Below are 16,741 nucleotides of genomic sequence, written 5' to 3'. Positions count from 1 at the left end.
GGGGCTTATCTACAGCATTACAGAATGCTGTAGATAAGCCCCTGATGACGGTGAGCTTACCTCACCATCGATTTTGGAGGTGACAGGTTCCCTTTAAAGGGATTTGGTCAATAGAGTTTATGTTCGGAACGCCACCTTTGGTATTCGGTCAGTGGTGACCGACACTGCTTTAATCGGTCTTCTGGGGTGATGTTATGGCAGCTAGATGGTATAACTTCCCACAGGTGAAGTGTATCCCCAGGGCTCCCGGTGTGTGGATGGAAGATGGTGAATGGCACAGTAAAGAATGAGGACATAGTTTTGCAGTCTCTTTACCTGGATTACTGTAGACTTCAGGCAGCCATAGTCTAGGGTACCAGATCACAGGGCAGGCAGGGTCCAGCCGGCTTGGAGTCTCCTTTTCCAGGTGGAGATAAAGCCTTCCTCTAGCGCAGTGTTATTGTAGTCCCTTACTGCCTATGACTTCAGATAAGGTCCTCACAGTTCTTCTCTCTGTCCCCCATACAGGATAGGACAATAACTGCATGACAGGAAACTCGAACCTTTTTACAGGGACTCTAGCACGCCCCGGGCTCTATGTGTTACTGTGTCTTCAGGTGTGTGTGGCAGACAGGTAACTTGCAGTTCAGCTGTCCTGCCGGTTTCTGCTGTAAGTCATAGAGTCCCTTACAACCTCGGTGGTACGGCTACCGGTTATCTGTGCTTCAGAGGGAGGCAGCCTGCTCATAGCTGGTCTCCCCTGATGTCACTCTCCTGTGCTTTGCTCTCCTTCACGCTCACTGAACAATGTTCGGCTTTCTGTATGTCTCTTTCCAGGAGCTGTAGTACTTCAGACTACACGGCCCCTTCAGTCCTTCTGACACTCTAGGTCTGACTACCTCCTCCTCTGTGCTCTGACAGGAACTGAATCTCTCTTTCCTTCCAAACCACAACCTTGTGGCCTGGAGTGTGAACATGTTGTATGTATGGTGGTTACCTGATAAAAAATATCCTTCATTGCTTCCAATGTGTCTTTGACACAGGTCTTCTATATGGGGTACTACATGTTGTAACCCAGCGTCCCCATTTAGTTAGGGCGCTCTAGCACTGTATTGTATTGCTCACTATATATTTTTTAAGAAATCTATTAATAAAGCATTTGATATTTTAACTTGATTCTGGATCTCTTCGTTCGGCCATTCTTAATGTAAGTCCGAATATGGTGATCACACAGTAATGGCCAGCCAATGCTGACATGATATAAGGATGAGAATGCGCCAGTACTGACACTGCAGGAGCTGAGCGTCCACAACCAGTGTCAGTGCGGACATGTTCTCACCGTCCTCTCAGGTCCGCATGTATGATCTTGGCAGGCAGTGCAGAAAGGAGAGGAGGACAAGAGCACTCTCACACTGACATTGTGTGTGCTCTCTGGTCCTGCTGTGTTAGTGCATGCAGGGCGGAGATTCAATTCAGGCAGCAATGGAAAATGAGTGCGGTAAATGAATACTAGCAGTGTGGTAGGGTGCAAATTAAAGAATTAAGGAGGCTGGGATGGTGCACGGAGCCCTTGTCAATGCAAAGGCTTCACCAAGGACACCTCATTTACATATGTAATAACACAGTTTATATATATCTATAATATAACGCTGGGAGCGTCACTCTGTCCGAAGCCTTTATAGACTGCGCTAGCGCAAGCGCCGGCGCAGTCTGGACAGCACAGAGCGACGCTCCCAGGAGATCACGGTATGCGTAAACACTGAACGCACACCGCGATCTCCAACGAATAGCAGAGACGCGCCAGGAGGGTAAGTATCAGCTATATTCACCTGTCCCCCGTTTCAGCGCCCTGTGCGGCTCTGTCTTCCGGGTCCTCTGCCTGTGAAGTTCACAGTTCAGAGGGCGCGATGACGCGCTTAATGCGCGCTGCCCTCTGACTGAACAGTCACATCCAGAGGAGCCGGAAGATGGAGCAGACGCAGCGCTGGAACGGGGGACAGGTGAGTATAGCAAGTGCTGGGGGCCTGAGCTAGCGGCGACTCCGGCACCTGACCCCCACAGCGCGCCGGTGTCCCCGCCTGCTCAGGCCCCCCAGCACTTGGCACCCAGCGACGATAGGTGAGTATGTTATTTTTTTTTTCATATATCGCAGCAGCATACGGGGCATACACTATGGAGCATTTTATGGGGCCATCAACCATAATGGAGCAGTGTACAGGGGGAATATAATACTATGGAGCATGTTATGGGGGCCATAAACCTTTATGGAACAGCGTACAGGGCATACACTATGGAGCATCTTATGGGGGCCATAAACCATAATGGAGCAGTGTTCGGGGGCATATACTATGGAGCATCTTATGGGGGCCATAAACCATAATGGAGCAGTGTTCGGGGGCATATACTATGGAGCATCTTATGGGGCCATAAACCTTTATGGAGCAGTGTACGGGGCATATACTATGGAGCATCTTATGGGGCTATCAACCATAATGGAGCAGTGTTCGGGGGCATATAATATGGAGCATCTTATGGGGGCCATAAACCTTTATGGAGCAGTGTAGGGGGCATATACTATGGAGCATCTTATGGGGGCCATAAACCTTTATGGAGCAGTGTACGGGGCATATGGATGGGAGCAGCAAATTACAGAACGGTGGCGCAGGGTGGGAGCAGCACATGACAGAACGGGGGTGCAGGATGGGAGCAGCACATGACAGAACGAGGGCATGTCAGGATGGGAGAAGCACATGACAGAACGGGGGTGCAGGATGGGAGCAGCACATGACAGAACGGGGGCACAGGATGGGAGCAGCACATGACAGAACGCGGGCGCAGGATGGGAGCAGCACATGACAAAATAGGGCAGCACATGACAGAACGGGGGTGCAGGATGGCAGCAGCACATGACAGAACGGGGGCGCAGGATGGGAGCAGCACATGACAGGATGGGGACGCAGGATGGAGCAGCACATGACAGGATGGGGACGCAGGATGGAGCAGCACATGACAGGATGGGGACGCAGGATGAAGCAGCACATGACAGGATGGAGACCATATACCAATATAAATGCTCGCCACCCGGGCGTAGAACGGGTTCATTAGCTAGTGTATATATATATATATATATATATATATATATATATGTGTATAATTACTACTCCCCTTATGTAGTGAAAAAAGTGAAACCTTTATGAAAGTATGATTTTTATATAGGCTAAGTCCTCTATGTGAACATATAATTGGTTTAATTTGAGTTTTGTAGGTGACAGATTCTTTTTAACTTGTGAACCCCTGTAGTGGGTTTGCCTAAAATGAGCAAAAAGGTATCGTAAGTGCAAATAATACCCTGAAAAAGGTAAATATCGCTGGTTAAACCGCCTGTGATAAGTGCAGTCAGCCCTAGTACTCTTGGCCGTTGGCTTCAGATGATGACAGTATTTGGTCACCTAAGGCCCCTTTCACACATCAGTTTTTTGCCTTCAGTCACAATCCGTTGGCTCTACGGATCGAATGATCCTTTGCAAATTATGAAAAACTGATGCGACAGATCCTTTTTTGGATGGATCCGACTAGCGGATCTGGCTAATTGGATTTGGAGCATGCTCAGTTAAAATAAACGGATCCTACGCCATAGGCTTCCATTATGGTTCCGTCGCTGTCCGTTTTTTCGATGTACACAAAAAAAGTTACTTTGTCCGTTGTCTCCGGCTGCCAGACAAACAATTTTCGATGGATCCGGCGAATGAAGGATGAAATGTGAGGCAATCTGTTGCTAATACAAGCTATGAGAAAAAATGGATCCGGTGACATCAGTCGCTGGATCCTTGTTTTTCAAAATTCAACGGATTGCGACTGATGGCAAAAAACTGATGTGTGAAAGGGGCCTAACCTGGTGCCTGTGAGTGGAATACTCCTGTGCAACTCATCATATTCTGTTCCACTCTCAGCTGATCACACATCAGGTGAACAAAAATTAGGACGTCATCCTTTACAGGTCCTATTAACAAAAGGAAAGACACGTAGAAAAGATTAGTAGCACTTCCTTTATTTAAGCAATGTAAATATCCCTTGTGGACCCTGTGCTGGAGCCACTGTGGAGTTTAACCTGGGGATGAGTACAGTGTCATTTATTATTATAGGTCTTCAATTGTCTGTCTATAATTTTGTTAAACATGGAGAACCCCAAGCTTTATGAACTTGTCTAAAAAAAATATTTTCTAAGACTCATTGACTAGAATTTTCTCCCACAACGTTTGCCAGCGTCTCCGACAGACCATTAACATTGACAGAGGAGGTTCTTCATAGCTATATAAACAAATTCTGATACTGGAAACAATAGTATTGACATCACAGATTAATAACAGACTGTTTGAATCGTGTTATTTGGCTGCCGGTAAAAAGATGAGACCTGAATTGCTCTAATTGATTTTACTAGTACGCCATACTCACTTGTACCAATAGAAATGCTGAAATTAGCAATCAAAGCTTAATTTATTGCACACTGACTGCAATATATGTAACAAGCAAATATGTCCTAGCAATTAAAATATTACCATAAATCATCAAAATCATATAAATCTTTCTTATACTATTTAGAATTATTTGCAATTGTTCTCATGTATTTTGGCACCTTCTGACAGGTAACTGATGCTAATTTAATCGCAGAGAACACAACTGCTAGATCCCCTGACCCTTAGCAATTATAACTGTACAAATGCTTCCAAATGTCAAATTATAACATTACCATGTCCGTTAAAATCAATAGGCAGCCATGTAAAACAAGACTTTCAGAGCAAGGTTGCAAACATGAGTATCCCTCTTTACTGTCATTCTGCTTCAGTAGGGTACGGGCAGGTGTTATGAACAGGAGTAAGTGCACACTTTAAAACAATTCTATTAATATCAGGGTACAATATAGTAATCCAAAGCATATGTATTTCATTTAGCCCTGGGAATGCTCATTAACAATCCAAAAAATTATAGATAATACAGTTTGGCTTCTTGATTTTGTTGATTGGTATTTAAAGGGATTTTCCCATGAACAATGTACATAGTGTACATTTTCATTAATAGGCCTTAGAATAATAAGTTCTATCGTTGGATGTCTTAAATTTATTTTCCTGTGCTGAGATAATCTTATAAATGTGCCCCTGCTAGGCCCTGTGTAATGGCTGTGTCTGACCGTACAGGGACATGGTTGGCACATGCCACAATTCTTGTGCAGGAGGGTGGAACCGTAAGCCACTAAGGATAAATGAGTAAAGAGACAAAACAGCAGCAGCTCACAGATAAGTGTTTCTGCTGCCTCACCAGTCCTGTGAGCTCTTAATAAATCAAGTCAGTGACATATAATTTCAGCAGCCGCTGGAGCTCCTACAACACTGTCTTTATTTATGAGCTCAGAGGACTGGAGACAAGGCAGAAACACTCACTCCTTTGTTACCTCAGACTGGGAAATGTGGTACCTCAGAAAGCAGAAACTGTGATCCCCTACCGTTTCCTCTGTATACTCAATTATCATTGTGGACTTGTGCTTCCTGCCCCCGGCTAGTAGCTGTGTTATATACAGACCATAAACTGGAGCAGCTTTGCATGGTGAGACACAGTCGATACACAGTACACAGCAGGGGCACATTAATCAGATTAACTCAGTACAATAACTTTTTTTTAACACATTATCATTATTATTACAAGATCTGTTGATTAAAATGTAGCTTTTTAAAGAGAACCTGTCACCATGAAAATGCAGTCTGTAGGCAGCATGTTCTAAATCTTGGGTAACTGAGCTTATTAGTATATAATTATGTGAGAAAAGATTCAGAATATACTGTGTTTAAAAAATGTAAACATCTGCACCTTCTAGGATGTTTGGTCCACGGTATGGTCCTATCAGTGAGTGATAGCTTTCTTTGTATAGATTTTCATGCCGAAACACCTGTCAGTCACTGATAGGACTGCCCATTGGGCCCAAAATCCCAGAAATAGCAGAGGTTTAAATGCTTAACACAGGTTATTCTGATTTTTTTTTCCTCAAAAACTATGTATTTAGCTTGTTGTCATTGTTATTTGCTGCTTGCTACTTAGTGTCATTTTAAGAATTAGCATATTAATAAATAAAAAGAAACTACGGTAACTATTTTTTAAAGAATTTGTTAAAAAATACAACTTTTTTTTATGTTTTAGATTACTGTACCCCATGACAACAGAACTAGTGAGTCAATGTATAATAAGATGAACATCTCAGAGCTGAGCACTATGATCCCCCAGGTATGTGATTTCTCCTTTTGGATTAAAAGCTCATTGAATTGTACACATCTTCTTATTGTTTATAGTCATATTTATGTATTTAGACATTCCTTCCTGTAGAAATAACACACAGCACTCGCCAATCTTCTGTGACCTTTATTCTGTTGGTGGCATTACAGGAACAACGCAACACAGGGCAGGAGGGGCAACAAGGCAAAGGCCGCTTCGTGCTGCGTAGCGGTTCCTCTGGCCCTTGACTTCAACGGATCATCAACATGCTTCTTTATTCACAGATAGAGTTCTCACTGTGGTGTATTTAAAGAATGCAGACTATTAGATAGTAACAAAGCATACGGGTAAGGATAGATGATTGAACCTGGATTATCCATACACTCTCAGGTCATTGCGATAGCTAAATCCTAAATTGCCAAGGGGCCCAGTAGTTCTGGGAAGGTATGGAGAAAGATTCTCCTATTTAATTTCTTACCTTAACAAGACTAACAATATAAACATGATGTTCACATAATAAATGAGAAACTCTCAAATTGAATTTCTTTGTGTCTTACTTATAGCCCACAACAACAATACATTGATGTCAAAGAAAACCAGTATTTTTATACAATTATCATTTGTATAATATTTAATTAATAAAAAAATATGTTGATCATTTAGTTAACTATTAAAAAATATTTCTCTCTCTCTCTCTCTCTGTATATATAGATAAATATATGTATATATATAGATATGTACATAAAATTTGATTTTTACATTTTTCAAAGCGGTAACCCACTTAAATCTTCTTGAAATAGCCTTAGACAGAGCTCCAAGATGCAAATTTTTTTAATTAAAGAACAAGAGAAATAGGTCCTATGATAATGGCAAAATAATAAGTAGTCATTGATTAATTTTCTCGTTTAATTACAACAATTTTGCACCAGTGACAAGATCTGCATTGTAAAAATCTGGCATATCATAGAAAAGGACTCTATTTTCAAAGATGTGGCGATCCACAAGCCAATTGTAACTTTCAGATGTACAGATGATTTAAAAGATACCCTAGTAAAAAGTAAATTCAGTGATAATGCAAGGACTGACTAGGTAAATGAATCCCGAAGGCTCTGGGCTTTGCAATTGGTGTAACCAATTTTTATATAAGTATTAAAACCGGGTGTGGGACGTGTTTTTTTATAGTGTATGTTATTGTTTATCCCTGCGAATATTTTTTGTTGGTAAAACTATACAGCCAGTTAGCATTAGATTTAGAGAACATGTAAATTCCATTGCATCATGAAAAGGATAGACAAGACTAATTGAACATATAAGAAAATGCTATCACGGGGATAGTAAAGCATTACCGTTTGCTGATCATCGAACAAGTAGTACAATTGAAAGTAGGTGGAGATCACCATAAAATTGTTAGGCCCACCTGGTGAGATGAATTTACTAAGCCTCAGGTCTGAGAGGGCACACGGACCCCGGGCATTGATGCAGCAAGCAGGAAGGCATGTTGGAAGTGAGGACTCAACAATCTCAGGAGCAGCAGAACAGTTGAAGTGGAACTCAATAGGAATAGCAGCCAGTACACCAAACATAAAGGTCTTAGAGTCTCAACCCCAAGACACAGAGAAATTATGTAATTGTGACGCCCAAGAGACCGGGGTACCCAGCACCGGACCAATGGGGTCTGTCTCTTGAGGGGGGTGTCACGGGTGGCTTGACCCGGTGCTGTGGCCTCAGGCAATGCACAGTGTAAAGGGTATCGTGAGGGAACAGGCACTTACTTGATCAGCAGCAGGTTCTCCCAGCGGTGATGATCCCAATCCTGGATAGATGGCTATTGTCCAAATGAAAGACTGAGGCACTGAAACGTTTAACCAGTTTACTTTAACAAAAAAGGATTTACAACCAGTCCTGTCACCGGAGTCTGTATGAGAACTCTGAGTTACTTTGACCCTGCCGGGGTCTTCGCCTCTTATTGTACGCAATATCTGTGTGGCCCTGCTGCTGTATGTGAACTGGCTGCCGGCCCAATCTGTCCCCTCCGGGTCCTGGTTCGACGGGCAACCCGAGTCCTTTTATCGGCTTACCCCCTCCAGGAGTACCGCTGAACTCTGTGTCTGTTGCTGCGTCCGACCCTAGTGAAGCTGATATCACCTCACGTTTTTCCGGTTGCTGTATTATATGTAATGAATACAGCCACGGATCCGGTATCCGTCTTTGCGCCTGTTCTGGGTAGTGATTAATGCTACCCGGTTCTCACAATGTCCTTTTTCTCTATCCCTCTTCTCCTCAGGCCGGTGATTTAGGCCTGGTAACAGTCACAGGGCTGTTAGAGATTCAACTGTATGACCTCTCACTATCAGCTCCTTGGCCCAACTGCCATTTCTTCTCTCAGACCAGAATGGATCAAGGGGAGTCTCTGGAGCTCCCCCTTCTGGCCGGAGGTGGTAGTGCAGTCTTGCTATTTTAGTATTTGTACTTACTGTCAGTAACTATTTTTGTGGCAAATACCCCTAGGGGTGCCACATTCCCCCTTAGTTAAGAACAGTACTCCGGGACTGTGGGACAATAACATTTTGAAATAACAATTAATATGTACAGAGTCTTAAAAATGAAAAGTTACAAAAACCACTCAAGGAAACAAAAATAGAGTTCTGTAAAAAGTCACTTCAAATAGCGTCCATTAATACAGTTCTATCCTTGAAGGTATTAGGAACGGCACTGTACTTAGTGTCCAGGAATTTAGTTCCATTTTTCCAACGGAGTTATCAATATAAAGTCTAAAGAAAGTTCAAAAAGAGCAAAAAGCAAAGTTCAAAAAGCAGTCTTTCCGGAGCTTTGATTTAGTGCCTCCGGGCTGATAAAAAGTTCAAGAATATGCAATAAGTTCATACAGACAAGTCTCTGTAGGCACTGGGCTTAAACGTTTCAGACTGATAGCAATGACTATACTACATTTTCTGTTTAACTATATACGGCATAACATATATACAATTCACATTATGAGCTTTATAGTTGGTAATCTGCATACCTGGCCGGTAATTGACCCTGGGTACTACGCTGTGATCTACGTAATAGCGGTGTCTCTTCATGTGGTGTACTACTGTCTACTGCAGATGTAGTATCTGCCCGCTCTGCTAAAGATAATTCCACGACTATGGAGTTGGCAAGTCCACCGTGAATGGGATTACTCTGACCAGGAATCTGTTCTTCCTGGCCTGGAACCTCCTGTAGTACAGGGTCAGCCTCTTCCTGTCTTGGGACTTCTGGTATTGGGTTCGGTGTTGGGTAAAAGGCCACCATGGGAACCACTACTGCACCATGGTATGTTAGTAGGGTTTTGGGAAAGTCTCCTATACAGGTGTGATACACTTCCTCTTCTTTTTCCTTTACTGGTTGAACCTGTATGGGTTGAATAACTTCTGGTTCTGGCTGGACAACGTCTGGCTCTTTCAATGCTTCCGGACATAATTTAAGATTGTCTCTTGACACTAGTACAGATGTTAAGCCTCCGTTTTTGCTAATGAGACACATTTTAGGATTATCCACTCTTGTTGGTAAAACTGTGTAGGGTACGGCTTCCCACTGATTGTCCAGTTTATTGGTTCGACGATTTCTCTTGAGCACTTGGTCACCTGGTCTTAATGGGGTCGCTAGAGCATTCTGGTTGAAAGTTCGCTCTTGTCTTTCTCTAGTTTGCTGAAGGCTTCTTTCCACACTCTCTTGCACTTGGCGATACTGCTTTTGCCGTATGATATCCCAATTGGAGTCTTGGACTTCTGCGTCTGGTTTCAGAATTCCCATTTCTAGATCGATTGGTAATTGGCCGGGTCTTGCACGCATAAGGTAAGCTGGGGTGCAATTGGTGGAACTCACCGGGACATGATTATACAGATCCACCAAGTCAGGCAATTTCTCTGGCCATTGATTCCTTTCTGCCTCAGGTAAAGTCTTTAGTAGTTCTATTACAATATGGTTCATCTTCTCGCATAAGCCGTTTGTTTGTGGATGATAGGCCGTCGTCCGGATCTTTTTGCAACCATACATATTACAGAATTCTCTGATGATCTCTGATTCAAAGGCTGTACCTTGGTCGGTGAGAACCTGTTCCGGATATCCATGGGGTCTACAAAAGTACGTTTGGAACGCTTTGGCTGCTGTTTTTGCTGTCAGATCTTTTATGGGTACTACTACCAAGAAACGTGAATAATGGTCCACGATGGTCAAGGCATAGACATAGCCGGACCGGCTGGGTGTCAACTTCACGTGGTCCATGGCTACAAGTTCAAGTGGTTGTTTGGTGATTATGGGCTGCAGTGGTGCTCTTTGGTTCTTTTGATCGTTTCTTCTGAGGTTGCACGGGCCACAATTTCTGCACCACTGTTCGATTGATTTTCTCATCCCGACCCAATAAAATCTTTCTCTTAGAAGTACTTCTAACTTTTTCCAACCGAAGTGACCAGCACCATTATGGTAAGCTTCGAGGACCATCTTGACATCTTGTTTAGGCACGATAATCTGCCAAACCAATTCATGTGTTTTCGGATTGGTGTACCTTCTACAGAGCTTCCCTTGATACAGGAACATTTTGCCTCTCTCTTTCCAGAGTTGATGCGTCTCTTCTGGGGCATCCTCATCGGGATATGCACTTTGCTCAGTTAACAGTTCCTTCACCAACTTCACAGCCGGATTGCTGTCTTGGGTGTCAGCCCATCTATGGTGTGCTAACGGATTTAAATTCACCTCTTGTTGTTTCTGATAGGTACTTGACTGATGATGTTTTGCCTTGGGATGATGGAAGGCTGGTAGTTCAATTTCTTCAAGCTCCCCCATTTCTTCTTCTACATCTCTCAAGTGTGGCATCCGGGATAGGGCATCGGCATTTCCATTCTTGCGACCTGCTCGATACTTGATCTTGAAGTTGTAATTAGATAACCGGGCTATCCATCGCTGTTCTAACGCACCTAATTTGGCTGTGTCCAGGTGGGTCAACGGATTGTTGTCAGTATAGACAATAAATTCTGCAGCGGCCAGATAGTGTTTGAAACGTTCAGTCACAGCCCAAACTACTGCCAGTAGTTCCAATTTGAAGGAGCTGTAATTTTCTGAATTTCTTTCAGTAGGCCGGAGCTTTCTACTTGCAAAGGCGATGACTTTCTCCCGACCTTCTTGCTTTTGTGACAGCACCGCTCCTAGTCCCACATTACTGGCATCGGTGTAGAGGATGAAAGGTTGATGGTAATCTGGGTATGCCAGAACCTCTTCTCCGGTTAGTGCCTTCTTTAGTTGTTCAAAGGAGTCTTCCCTTTCGTCGTTCCACTGAAAAGGAGGGTTTCGGTTTGAAGGTTTCTTCGTCTGCCCTACCAAGGTGTCTTGCAAGGGTGCTGCCAACTTGGTAAATCCTTTTATAAATCTGCGATAGTAACCCACCAATCCCAGGAATTGTCTCACTTCTTTTGCGCTGGTAGGTCTTGGCCAATCCCTTATGGCGCTTATTTTCTCGGGATCTGGTGCTACTCCCTCCGAACTCACGATGTGTCCCAGGTACTGTACCTTTGGCTTGAGAAGGTGACATTTGGATGGCTTGACTTTCATGCCATACCTGGATAAGGCTTCGAACACTTCTGCCAGGTCTATTAAGTGTTGTTCGTAAGTCTTTGAGTAGACGATCACATCATCTAGGTACAGGAGGACGGTCTCGAAGTTCTTGTGTCCGAGGCAGCATTCCATCAGCCGCTGGAAGGTACCGGATGCGTTGCAGAGTCCGAACGGCATGCGATTAAATTCACATAGACCCATTGGTGTGGTGAATGCCGTCTTTTCCTTATCTCGCTCAGCCACAGGGACTTGCCAATACCCGCTTGTTATGTGTAAGGTGGAAAAATAATTAGCAGATTTCAAAGCAGTTAAGTACTCTTCTATCCTAGGCAAGGGTAGGCGTCTTTATGGGTGATGTTATTAATCTTCCGGTAGTCTACGCACATTCTCATGGTTCCGTCCTTTTTTTTGACAATCACTAGAGGGGCCGCCCAGGGGCTACAGCTGTCTCTTATTACCCCGGCCTGTTTCATCTCCCTCAGCATATCTTTTGCACATTGATAGTGAGCGGGCGGTATGGGTCTATATCTTTCTTTTATTGGGGGATGGTCACTGGTGGGGATTGTGTGTTCTACCCCTTCTATCCGTCCGAAGTCCAATGGGTGTTTACTGAAGACTTGTTCATATTCCGTCACTAGCCTATACACCCCTTGTTTTTGATGGGTAGGTGTTGAATTTATGCCCACGTGTAGCTGTTGGCACCAATCCTCCATTTCTCCATCTGAGCCATTGCCTTCCACCTGACAGGTTGGTTCTAAGGGCTCAATGGTTGTGATGGCATTGTTGTCAACAGTATATAGCTTTGCCATTGTAGCATACCTTGGCAAAGTGACCTCTTCCTCTCCACAGTTCAAAAGTCGTACCGGCAGTCGTCCCCGATGTACCTCGACTATCCCTCGTGCTGTGAGTATAGTGGGCCTGCTGTCGGTGTACACTGGTTCTATTAAGGCTTGATAATCTCGTCCCTTAGTACCAATGGCTGCTCTACACCATACCAGCATTTCTGTTTTTGGTGGGATTACAATAGATGTTGGATCACTTACCCTCACACTGCCGATTTCTCCACCTGCAACTTCTACCTGTTGCCTTAACATCAATACTTTTATTTCCCTCCGGAGAACTCTCTGCTGGCAGGATTGGGCAGTTTCAGCAATTTGCTGTAAGACAGAAATGACTTCGGAAAAGCAGTTCTCTAACACATTCATTCCTATCAATACAGTTGGTTCACAGTTCCGCCGGTCAACATCAACAACAATTATACCCTGTTTCTTCAATTCTACTTTACCCATCTTTATGGTCATCTCCCTGAATCCTAGTTTCGGTACCAACTTACCATTACTGGCCCATATATCTAGTTCAACATCAGAGGGCCCTTTATCAATATCTGCATCAGCCCAGTACCTCTTATAAAGGATATACGGTATAGATGAAATCTGGGAACCTGTGTCCAGCAAAGCGTTGAGGGGCATTCCGTCCAGCATGATAGGGATAATGGGTCGTCCTCCGATGTACCTGTCGTGCCAGGGTGTTGGGCCTTGAAAGTTCATTCCTGCGAAGCGGCCCGCATTCCCAGGGGATTCCCGTTTAAATCACAATCTCGTGCAAAGTGGCCTGGCTGCTGGCAACGGCGGCAAATGGGCTGTCCATCCGGTTGGTAGCGGTCGCGGGGTCGTCCTCTCCATGTCGGGTATCTCTGGGGTCTCATCCATGGAACACCTTCTCTACGGTTTGACAACTCCATCTTGGGTCCTCTCATCTCCTGCATGGTTTTAGCCATTGAAGCAACAACATCAGTTAAAGAGTCAAGCTTTTGTTGAAGAGCCTCATTAGTACTGGGCCCCAGGGGCTTAGCAATGGCCCCGGACATAGCTGATGTCACTGGTACTCCATGTTGTTGAGGAGCCTCTGCCATGAGTTGCGCAGGATCCTGATCCCGAGGTGCCTCTGCCAGCTGGAGACGTATAACGCTCTCCTTTAATTGGGCAAATGTCAATTCAGGGTTCTTAAAAACAAGCATGCTCACATGCCCCCGGTGAGAAGGGGTGTAGAGTCCCTCAATAAATTGATCTCTTAGCAGTTTATCCGCTCCGGTGTTAAAAATGGGTTCAGCCAGTGTAAGTGATTTAAGGGCTTCCTGCAGGTTTAAGGCAAAGTCTCTCACGCCCTCATTAACTTTTTGTTTGCAATTAAAGAATCGTACTTTAGCTTTGCTGCTGGCAGTGGTTTCAAATGTAGCTTTTAATCCAGCAAATATGCGTTCAACAGTGCCTTTTAGATCAGCTGCCCATGCTGTGACTTCTCGCTTAGCATGGCCACTTAACTGCATCATCAGGAGACTAACACGCTGAACTTCACCCACAGGGAACATGTCAAAATGGGCCAGCATCTTTTCTCTGAAATCGTCAAGGGTATTAGGCTCACCTTCATACATTGGAAGCCATGGGCCACCCGGGGTATATGGCATCAGCACCGGCATGATGGGCGCCACTCCTTGCACCGCTGCGCTACCGGACTCTCTATCGACACTCTGTCTTTCAGCTGCATTAGCGTCGCCGGGTGCTGCGGCGTCTCCGTGCTGCGACATACTGTGCCCCCTTAGTTAATCCGGACCCTTCCGGTCCTCCGCTTCCGTCGGGATAGTGTAGATTCGTTCCGCTGTGCAGCAGGATCGATTTTCCCCTTGCTCTGATGTCAGAGCGCTCAGCTTGGTGCCGCCCACAATGACACGCCCCCTGCTGCTCCCACCCACCGCGCTCTGTAATGGCGGATTCTGAAGTTTTTCAGTTAGACTGGGGCTCAGGTGATGGCGTAGCTCAATTAACAGTCTCGTGCCTAACGGTTATGAAGTGATTACCTCAGGGGATGGCGGCCATCTTTACTCCATTATAACCAATGGGGAAAAGTCACTTTCAATAGTTTTCAATGGAGAATGGATTTTTCTTTAATAAAGTCAATTTTCAAGATTTTTCATCCAAGTTTTCACAGTTTTGGGCTCCAATCACGGCACACAATACCCGGTATACGGGCTGGCTAGATCCTGTTCGTGACGCCAATTGTGACGCCCAAGAGACCGGGGTACCCAGCACCGGACCAATGGGGTCTGTCTCTTGAGGGGGGTGTCACGGGTGGCTTGACCCGGTGCTGTGGCCTCAGGCAATGCACAGTGTAAAGGGTATCGTGAGGGAACAGGCACTTACTTGATCAGCAGCAGGTTCTCCCAGCGGTGATGATCCCAATCCTGGATAGATGGCTATTGTCCAAATGAAAGACTGAGGCACTGAAACGTTTAACCAGTTTACTTTAACAAAAAAGGATTTACAACCAGTCCTGTCACCGGAGTCTGTATGAGAACTCTGAGTTACTTTGACCCTGCCGGGGTCTTCGCCTCTTATTGTACGCAATATCTGTGTGGCCCTGCTGCTGTATGTGAACTGGCTGCCGGCCCAATCTGTCCCCTCCGGGTCCTGGTTCGACGGGCAACCCGAGTCCTTTTATCGGCTTACCCCCTCCAGGAGTACCGCTGAACTCTGTGTCTGTTGCTGCGTCCGACCCTAGTGAAGCTGATATCACCTCACGTTTTTCCGGTTGCTGTATTATATGTAATGAATACAGCCACGGATCCGGTATCCGTCTTTGCGCCTGTTCTGGGTAGTGATTAATGCTACCCGGTTCTCACAATGTCCTTTTTCTCTATCCCTCTTCTCCTCAGGCCGGTGATTTAGGCCTGGTAACAGTCACAGGGCTGTTAGAGATTCAACTGTATGACCTCTCACTATCAGCTCCTTGGCCCAACTGCCATTTCTTCTCTCAGACCAGAATGGATCAAGGGGAGTCTCTGGAGCTCCCCCTTCTGGCCGGAGGTGGTAGTGCAGTCTTGCTATTTTAGTATTTGTACTTACTGTCAGTAACTATTTTTGTGGCAAATACCCCTAGGGGTGCCACATAATTCTCTTATGTCGGGCAACTTTCAAAACCTGACATAGAGCACAAAAGAGAGCAGCGGACCTAAGTGAATGAAGTGAAGCCTGGGATACTTGGAACAGGTGTGTAACAAAAATATTACTACAAATAGAGGCCAAATGGATTTTGCCAACTAGGGCTCTCTGCAATATAGGATTAAATCATTTCAAGGTCCTAAGATTGTTTATATAATCCGCTTGCAGTTAACGGTCGTCACGCATATGCTTTGTTTTGTTAATACCTATCTGCATTTGATTTCAACTTGTTGCATTTATGTGTAAGCTATAGACTGGGGTGGACACTCCAAGATACAGCAAAGCCGTGAACAAGAGAGGATCATCTGATTTCTCCTGCTCCTGCACTGATTAAAAGCACTTCACCTTCCTATTTAATGGTGCAGGTGTCTTTTAGCAGTGCAGGGGTTAATCTTCCCAGTTGAGCGCTCCTGGAAGTTTTCCTGCATTATGGCTCTCAGCTGTTTACTGTTAGCCACTCCCATCTCCTTTATAATCTGAGCACGGGCAAGCCTTCATTGTCAGATAGCTTTTGCTGCAGTTGTTATTGGTTGTTGTTGGAGAAGGCGTTTGGTGGATTTATCTGTGACTCTTGCTAGGTTTTTGGTTTGTGCTAATTCCCCTTCTTCTCCTACTTTGCTTCCACTCCATCCATGTGAGATGAGCCTGCCTGGATGACGGCTGTTTGAATAAGGAATGATGTGTTTCCAACCAGTGTGTTGTACCACAGCTGACTTGCTGGAGGGCCCTCCAGGTGTGTCATGAATGTCGGATCCTGTGAATTTTGGCTCTGCGGATGGTGCTAGTCCTCCTTCTTCCAGATCACACCAAGCTTTCTCAAGATGCCACCGATCCAACCCCTTCCTGTCAGGCACTTCTTCCCAATTGCTTGTACTGCCCCCTGGCCCGGGGCTCTGGTTCTGGTTCTGTCCAAACTGCAG

The 16,741-nt window shown here is 44.9% G+C and overlaps 1 protein-coding gene across 1 annotated transcript in view; it reads left to right on the top strand.

Moving 5' to 3' along the window:
- The window catches only part of PHEX (phosphate regulating endopeptidase X-linked), a 467,693-nt gene that overhangs the window by 243,008 nt on the left and 207,944 nt on the right, over window positions 1–16,741 (top strand). The window contains exon 8 of the mRNA XM_069761473.1: window positions 6,166–6,249. Within this exon, the coding sequence (XP_069617574.1) occupies window positions 6,166–6,249 (84 nt within the window). The remainder of the gene's footprint in view (window positions 1–6,165; window positions 6,250–16,741) is intronic.

Source organism: Ranitomeya imitator, chromosome 3 (assembly GCF_032444005.1).
Source record: "Ranitomeya imitator isolate aRanImi1 chromosome 3, aRanImi1.pri, whole genome shotgun sequence".
In the NCBI taxonomy this organism is placed as follows: Eukaryota; Metazoa; Chordata; class Amphibia; order Anura; family Dendrobatidae; genus Ranitomeya; species Ranitomeya imitator.
Note: the sequence above shows the minus strand (reverse complement) of the source record. Positions and strands in the feature narration are given on the sequence as shown.